Source organism: Anastrepha ludens, chromosome 4 (assembly GCF_028408465.1).
Source record: "Anastrepha ludens isolate Willacy chromosome 4, idAnaLude1.1, whole genome shotgun sequence".
Classification (NCBI taxonomy): Eukaryota; Metazoa; Arthropoda; class Insecta; order Diptera; family Tephritidae; genus Anastrepha; species Anastrepha ludens.
This window is the reverse complement of record NC_071500.1, coordinates 40,590,012-40,598,865: the sequence shown is the minus strand read 5'-3', so window position 1 is coordinate 40,598,865 and position 8,854 is coordinate 40,590,012. Positions and strand designations below refer to the sequence as shown.

Below are 8,854 nucleotides of genomic sequence, written 5' to 3'. Positions count from 1 at the left end.
AGTGAAATTCCCCATTACGGACAGTCCTTATAACCGGACAGCTCCAATAACCGGACAAATTTTGGGCGCACAGGTTTTTCATTCATTTTTTCATACAAATATCATCCTAATAAACGGACACTCTAATAACCGGACGCGGACAAGGTATTTCAAACGATTTTCATAAAAAAATTTCTCATAAACGGACAAAATTCAAAAATATCACAAGCAAGCTTTGTTGTTCATTATAAAAATGAAACAGGTGATTCCCCTTTTAACATGTATACACTCATTCAAGTCCTGTGTTTTAAATTAAGAGTAGTTTTCCATTCAGTTTGTTAAGTCAGTTGCATGCGAATGGTTGCGTTCAAAGGTTTTCTCCAAATGGATCAAAATGTTTTCACTGAGGACAACAATATAGAAGTTCAATTTGACCAACAAGATGATACTATGGACATAAGTGATTCAGAAGATGAATTTTCAGAAGAAATAAGTGAGCCTATAACATCATAGGATGAGGCTTTAAAACTTGTTGCGGGCTTGAAACAATATGCAAAAAATTACTATGTAGCTTTTCAGCACATTAAAAATATCGAGAGTCACTTTGAAAATGAACATTTTAAATTAAAGCAATCAAGCATTACCTAATTTGTTCAATCAAACTAGTATTGAAATGTAAAGACTTGTACAATGTATTGTACTTAATCGCTATATGTACATACATATATGTATTTATGTATATGTAATACCAAAGTATGCAAATATTCTTTACTTCCAAAAATTTCTTAAATAAACTAGGTACAATACAATTCATATGTGTGGTATATATTTTGTGACTTCATCCCTTATAAGCGGACATCTCCCATAGCCGGACAAAAACACTGCGACGGTGAGTGTCCGGTTATAAGGAATTTCACTGTATTGTATAATAATTTTTTTAGTATGTTCTATTTATGTACAGCTATTTATATTAATTTACTATTTACATTATAAAATTACGTTAAGTTTTAGTTATCTATTTTAATATTTACATTGTAAAATTAGGTTTGGTGTTAGACAAATTTTAGTTTTAGTTATTTATATACATGAATTAGTTTAGTTTTTAGAAAAGTTTACGTTTTAGTTTTTATGTACATAAATTAGTATAATATTTACATTCTTAAATTAGGTCTTGTTGTTAGAAAATGAACATGAATTGAAGTAATTTGACATTATAAAATTAGGTTTGGTGTTAGACAAATTTTAGTTTTGGTTATTTATATACATTAATTAGTTTAGTTATTAGAAAAGTTTACGGTTTAGTTTTTATGTACATAAATTAATATAATATTTACATTCTTAAATTAGGTTTTGGTGTTAGAAAATTAACATGAATTAAAGTAATTTGACATTATAAAATTAGGTTTAGAAATATTTTAGTTTTAGTTGTTATTTTGAATATTAATTTTTTGTTTTTGTTTCCTAACTACTTGCTTATGTCGGTTGTGGCTCATTAAAACCGCTTTGCGAATTTCAGCGATGACTTCGCTTTTCGGGGTGCTATTAAATGTATCTGTTGGATATACATAAAAAACATGTTATATAATATATATAAAAAAAAGTATAAACGAAAAAATGTAAATACCGAAAATGAGTTCCAGACTTTTGAGGCCCAAAAGCGCCGATTTGTTGGCTTTCCCCTCAAAATTGTAATGGAACATCAAGCAGTCGGAGTAAACGCGCTTCATCACCCCTTTGATGCATCCTTTAGCACCCCTCAGCTTCAGCAAAATATTTAGCTAGAAAAGATAAAATTAAGTTTTTTATTTTATTAAAAATTTTTTGAGCTTATTTGATATTGAACACCCTATTGTACGTAATTTTATGTAAATCATAGTTGTTTGAGTGGAAATAGGTATCTCAAAATTTGTGAAATCTCTTATTTCGGCAAATTTTGAAAACGCTATACGGAGAATTCTTAGATGTTACAATTTTAATTTTACAATTTAACTCAAGCAACCATGATCACATGTGTATATTGTATAGTAGAAATAATAGTTACCATTGCTTCGGAGTATGACTTGGTATTTAAGAGCTCCTCCAGAGTATTAATCGCATCCTGCGATGTTATTGGGAGCATACTCTGAATCTTGATATACTCAGGACTCAGAGCATCTCCCGTGATGCGCGCAATACTCTGGTGAACTCTTGTCATCACCACTTTCACTTCCCTCATCAGCTGCCCCTGGACCTGACTTTCCGCTCTTTCTGGCATCTAAATAATAAAAAGCTTATAAAGTTATAATTCATTACTTCAATAAGATACTTGTATAACCTTCTTTTCGAAGTCCTTGAAACTTCTTTCCACCTTACCCTCTAGGTCCCGTAAGGTGGTCTTTATTTCCCCCAGTGATTCACGGATTTCGCTCCGCATTTCTCTCAGCTTCTTTTGCAATGAACCCAGAGAAACTGGTTCACCTGAAATAAATGTTTTTTTTAACAACCTCGCAAAAAAATAATGGTAAAAATTGAAATTTATTAAAATATAAAAAAATTTACTTGCAACCGCAGTAGCATGGTTGGATACCGTTGCGCTGGGGGAATCTGGGATTGCTGTACGCCTTTCGTAGGGCTGCGATACAGCAAACCGCTTACGCTGCACGGCAGACCCTAAAATGGAATTAGTTTTAAGTATGAATATAAGTATTTACAATTCTGTTAATATATTTTTATATTTATACCTGTAAAAGTAGGGGGGCCCGAGCGTGGTGGAGAAATCATTTCGGTTTCCGGAAAAAAAAATGTCCTCCATTGTACTTAAAAAAAAGAACGAAATAAATTATGTAGAATGGGGACAAGAATAAGCTTATTTCTATCGTTTATACAAAAATATTTATAACTTATATCACTACGACTAATTAGGATTTCATTACTTAATATTTCACCTATACAAATACCTAGCCCTGACATAGATTCTACTGGCTCGATAAAATAATTTTCTAAATTAGAAATAAGGAGTGCTTTAAAACTGTTGGTTTCCTTATCTAATCCAACAATTTTAATGGGCCCCTTATTACATTGAAAATAACTATCTTTATCTTTATTAAAATCTATTATAAAAAGGTCGTTTTTAGAAAGTTTGCTAGAATCTGAAATTTTTAATCTTTCCGATATTCTGAAAAACATTTGCTGCAAAATTTTATTAGGTTTATTAATTATTTTTTTTAAATGCTGCATGTAGTTCTCAAATTTGTACGCGGAAAAATTGTCTAAAGGACCAAATTCTCTAACACAATCCGAAAGGTGTAACAACCCGTGAACATTATAACTTATTAGATGATCGCAATAAATATTTCCGAACAAATCAACAAATTCCTTTAACAATTCATTGGCGACATTCGATTCTACGTTAAAAGATTTCTCACAAGAGAGAAATCGAATTCCGGCGTGTAGTAAAAGAAAATGATAATATAAATCTTCATTAATGCAGTCTTTCAAAACAAATATCCCGGTATATAATAAAAACTGCCGGAATTCAGTTGACTTCCAATTACTTATCTGGTCAAGGTCTCGGCTAAGCCGGCTAAACTTAGACGGTACGAACCTGTTAAGAAGCAAACGCTTCTCATTCATTTTCGTAACGTTACCTTTCTTGATAAGTAACTGGAGCAACTTTTTTGTTACACCCAAATCTACTAAATGCATGGGTTCAAGAGGAAATTGTGAAACCATGCCAAAGTTAAAAGATTCTAGCAAACTTCCTGCTTGCTTAAATTCTAAACTATGATAACTTAAATCTATTCTACTTTTCAATGCACTATCTGATCTTAAATTTCCAACTTGCTTCGGGAAGCTTACCCTTCTTTGTGTATAGACGCCCTCGATCGTGCATTTGGAACAGGAGTTCTTTGCCGTATGCGACTTAACTCCTGTAACAAATGCACGAGCGGGGGCGTCACAACTAAATAGTCTTATATTAAACGGCTTACATACTAGATTGCTACCTACCTTAACCCCATTCTTCCTCAAAAAACTTACTTCCTCACAAAAGTCCCTCAAAAAATCATTCACGCTACCTGGCTTACTCATCCCTGAAAAACACGCTATCGTAAATGGGCCTAACTTAGAACCTACGACATATCCTAAAATCGGCCAAAGACACCTATTACTACTCTTAAATAACTTTAACCCATTTATCCCAATATCAATATTTACTACCTCACAATTTTCCAATACATTAAATTCTGCACCCCATAAATAAAACTGAATACCTATATATAAAAACTCACCTCCAGGAATTAACTTAATATTAACTTTTTGCCTACTTGTACCTAAAAGAGACCTAGCTGACAGTGGCAAACCTTCTACACCCATAAGTTTTAGAGTCCTAAGCAAATCGTCTACGCTATTCTGAGGAATATTATTACTAACCGCCCAGGTTGACAAAAGGAACGCATTTTCTAAATTACTATCCCTATCCTCTGAATAACTATCTACCTCAACATCTTCTACATCTAAATCTTCAAAAAACACACTGTCATCTCCGCTATCTATATCATATTCTAAATTTTGCAAAGCTACTCTACTTGTTGATGGAAAATCATCGTCGTCTAATCTATTGGGAAAGTTTTCATTTCCTTCTACATACGTTAACATTTTCAATTAATTTGCGAAATTTCGCTACATTTTCCTCATAATTTTTTTTTTCTTTTCCCAATAAATTAGACAACGTTCTTTTACTCATTTTTCTAACTACGATACTTAACAAATACGTCCGCTGCGTGTACGTGTGTGTGTATTAATGTGTTCTGTAAGAAAAATTAAACACAAATTTCAATAATTAGAAAAAATACATATGTATGTGAAAGATATAATATCAGACTAAAAATAAAATAATAATTGAAAAATTACAAAATACTTACTGAATCTGCCCTGGTAGCTTTGTTGGATGCTGGTAAATGTTGTATGTTGGTAAATGTTGCACGTCTCCCTTTTAATTAAATCGCTTACGAGCTACAAGTTAAGGTTAAAAAAGATTTATTAGTTTAATAATATGGATTATTTACATAACATATGTAGATATACACAACTTTTCACAAATTGCTTATATGTATATGCATATTTCTTATGCATAAATGGAAAAGTGTATGCACGTTCGTGTATATAAATATTTACATACATATATGTATATCACAATTTTATTCTTATCCTACAAACGTGCATACATTTTTTCCGTTTACCTACACTGCGCAGGCGATTGCTATTAACCAAACCACAAATAGGAATTTATAATGCCAACAATTGGCTTCTTTAACTATGGCATATGCACATCTTTTTGGTTTGGATTAATCGCACTGATCCTGTGACACATTTCTTGGCCACACAATCATATCAATTCACTGCACAGTGTATAAACAAAAGCTATGACCAACCGCACTGGTCATGCCTTTCCATATCTTCATTTTCACTTTCCATATCTTCTATTTCACATTCACTGATTTAATACTTACCGAGTCAGATGCAGATCCCTTTTAAATTTCCTGATTGTATCGCCGTTTATATTGCTGTACCTATATAGTATAAAAGAGATGTTATTAATACAAAATGGAAAAGATTAAATTAGAGGTTTTATACATATTTCATGCACCAACCGTGCATATTTACATGCAGTGTATGGAATGCAAAGTATGTATGTACATGCATAAGAATTTTACTTCGCAGTATATATGTACATACATACATATATCAGAGAACGTTAAATATAGAGAATTCTCAATGACTGAAAAGGCAGCACTTTTCATGGGTACTCGTTTTGCGCGCGTGGTACACAACAGCGACATTTTTCAGAGAACGTTAACAGAAATATGCTCAACTGCAGAAATTTAACAGCCTTTGAGAATTAAGAGCTTTTTTTTGGAAACTTTCCGTTTTGTGCCAAAGTTAGGTTACAGGTGCTTTTTGTCTCTTTATTTGCATGAAAATTCATTTTTGAATTTGAATTGATTTTGCGTAATTTGCTCCAAAATTTCCATGTCAAACCAAAAGAGTCTAATGAACTTTAGTTTGAGAAAAACTTTTGATTGACGTCGCGCAATTTTCAAACGCTGTCGATTTTCCGAATTTTTTTAAACTTTTTCGATTTAAAAATGAGCAGAACGTGTCGTGTGCGCGGGTGTTATTTAAAAAACAGTGAAGTGAAATTATTTTCTTTCCCACAGGACCCCATAATAGCAGACAAATGGAGGCAGAATTTGCATATTGCCAGGACGGAACATCTTCCACCCCACAACTCATTTGTGTGTGTAAAACACTTTGAGGCATGTGTTGTGGGGGGACAATGTTTGAAAAAGGGTGCCATCCCCACCCTTCGTTTAGGTAAGTTTTTGCGCAATACATAAGTAGGTATGTGTGTTTTTATATTTCGCTAAAGCGAACCTACAAGAATATCAAACACACATACCTACATATGTATTGCATACATTTGATTTAATATTAGGGTGGATAGGTTTTATTGCATGCATTTGATATAATATTAGGGTGGATAGGTTTTATTGAGGGTGAGGTTTGCTAACTGGTAGCATTAGAGTTTTGAGGCAGGAAAGTGGAGGAAGTTAAGAAATTTTAATTATTTTTGAATGTGTATGTGCATATATTTCATAGAAAATAATTTTTTATTAATAACCATAATATTACAATACCCGGCATCCGTTACTATGCCTTGTTGAATAAAATCAAAACAACCAATCAGAAAAATATCAAGCAAAATTATTTTTATTAATTTTCTATCTCAAACCGTTTTTGAACTTTGTATTTGAACAGCTTATGCGGATTATGAAGTCTAGAGTGTGCTATAAATAGTGGGAAATAAGGAAAACTAAGAGTTTTTAGATTAAATTTAAGCAAATATTATTTATTTATTATTACTAAGTCAAAACATACAACCATAGGTTATTTTTACAATGATTGACCTTAAGAATAGTTTACATAAAAAGATTAACAGTAAAATCAAAATTAAAATTAAAATTACAGATAGTAGTAAAGATAAAGTATTAAAAGGAAAGTAAGGTAAAAATAGTAGTAGTAGGAGTAGGGACTAATAGGAAGAGATTTAAAGTACATTCAGCAATATTCGATTATTAGTGATGAATGAGAGTGGTGGCGCGGCCTGGGGGCTGTGGGAAGGGAATTCCATCATAAAAACATGCCTATAACCTTCTTTGAATTATAATACGTTTATATTATATTATAAAATAAATTTTCTTAATAGGGCACGACGATGACCCTACATACAGCTGTACAATTCCAAAGAAGCAACGGAGCGTGGTAGGATACGTGGTGGAAAAGGGTCATACGTTGTACGAATTTCCTCGAGGCGGAGAGGCTCGAAATAGTTGGGCCCTGGCTTGCGACGTGCAACCAGCAGATTCTGACAGGCTATATGTTTGTAAGCGCCACTTTAGTCCAGAGCAAGTAACTCGTTATAAAGTTTTAGATGGGGCTGTTCCATCTTTAAGATTAGAGCCAGTTACTAGAAGTCGCTCACCTAGTACTGGCTCTGATTGGGTTTGCCCGCCCGTTACTAAAGTGTACGTAAATCGTACAGTAGGTGTAGGTGTAGCAAATGGTCTCACGTTAGAAGAATTCGCAAAATATTCTATGCTAGAGGAAACAAGGCAGGTACCCAAAAACAAAAACATCTGTGAGGACTTAGAAATCACAAGCAGTAGCGAACGATTTGCTCAGGCTGCTCGTTATTATCGGAGCAATGAAATAAAATTAAAAAAAAGAATTCAAGAGTTAGAAGCAGAAAATGAGAAGCTACTGCAAAAATATAAATATTTGTGTACTCGTGCAGTTCTTGCGGAAGAAACTTCAAGCAGTGATGCTGTAACTTTCGCAAGAATGATCGTCAGTGGCCAAAAAAATCGTTATAGCGAGGAGGAAAAGACATTGGCCCAAAACATCAATTATATGTCCTCCAAAGCATATACGTTTATGCGTGACGATCTAGGTTTTGCTTTGCCCCATAAATGATCCCTTTCGCGTTGGCGCCCCATCAAATATGTTGTTCCGGGGTTCGATGCCAATGTCTGTGATAATTTAGAAAAAATTGTTTCAACTATGTCCGACACCGAACGCATAAGCGTTCTATTATTCGATGAAATCATCATCAAATCGGACTTAAGCTATAATAAAGCTAGAGATGTTATCGATGGGTTTGTAGACCATGGGGAAGGTCAACGCGAAAACAAAATTGGGAATAAATGTTTATTTTTTATGGTTAAGGGATTGTGCTCCAAATGGAAATACGTGTTTTCGTATTATATCTCCAGTAGTGGTATACGTACGGAGACATTGATGTCCATTTTGGACAAAAATGTCGCACAACTAAAAAAAATGGGGTTAAATTTGAAAGGTATAGTTTGCGATCAAGGGCCCTCCAACAGTAGTATCTTTAAATCTTTAGGGATTTATGAGGATAGCCCCTTTTTCGTGCACGAAGGCACAAACATTTTTTGTATGTTCGATTACTGTCACTTGATAAAGTCCGTCCGAAATACCTTGATGAAATATGACATCTTAACATCAGATGGAGTGACAAGCTTCAAGGTGATCAAAAAATTGTTTGATATAGATCAAATGAATCCCCATTTTAAAATTTGTCCGAAACTAACGGAGGCCCATATATATCCCAATTTTATGGATAAAATGAACGTTTCACGCGCGACTCAGGTCCTGAGCAATTCGGTAGCCTCTGGTATCGACATGGCCTTGTCCCAAAATTTATTAGGCAGTGACGACTACGTGATAAAATGCGCTAAGCCCACACAGATGTTCGTTAAAAAAATGAATGATCTGTTCGATGAATTGGATGCAAAAAGATTCCAGTCGAAAA

General features: G+C 33.6%; 2 protein-coding genes across 3 annotated transcripts; one reads left to right on the top strand and one right to left on the bottom strand.

The window, feature by feature from the left end:
* Positions 1–1,282: 1,282 nt before the first annotated feature.
* On the bottom strand, positions 1,283–5,525 carry LOC128860920 (uncharacterized). Of its 2 annotated transcripts, XM_054098718.1 has the most exons (8): positions 5,469–5,525; positions 4,881–4,971; positions 2,700–4,766; positions 2,518–2,628; positions 2,294–2,436; positions 2,021–2,233; positions 1,604–1,757; positions 1,283–1,531 (listed from the first exon to the last, which is right to left on the bottom strand). In XM_054098718.1, exons 3-8 carry the CDS (start codon positions 2,737–2,739, stop codon positions 1,401–1,403), a joined length of 792 nt encoding a protein of 263 aa, XP_053954693.1. In that variant the 5' UTR covers positions 2,740–4,766; positions 4,881–4,971; positions 5,469–5,525; the 3' UTR covers positions 1,283–1,400. The 2 variants fall into 2 exon arrangements, with proteins under 2 accessions (XP_053954693.1, XP_053954692.1); XM_054098717.1 differs by lacking the exons at positions 1,283–1,531; positions 1,604–1,757; positions 2,021–2,233; positions 2,294–2,436; positions 2,518–2,628 and having other exon boundaries at positions 2,760–4,766.
* Positions 5,526–5,989: 464 nt separating this feature from the next.
* On the top strand, positions 5,990–8,283 carry LOC128861153 (uncharacterized). Its single transcript, XM_054099071.1, has 2 exons — positions 5,990–6,333; positions 7,226–8,283. Exons 1-2 carry the CDS (start codon positions 6,105–6,107, stop codon positions 7,990–7,992), a joined length of 996 nt encoding a protein of 331 aa, XP_053955046.1. The 5' UTR covers positions 5,990–6,104; the 3' UTR covers positions 7,993–8,283.
* The last annotated feature ends 571 nt before the right edge of the window (positions 8,284–8,854 follow it).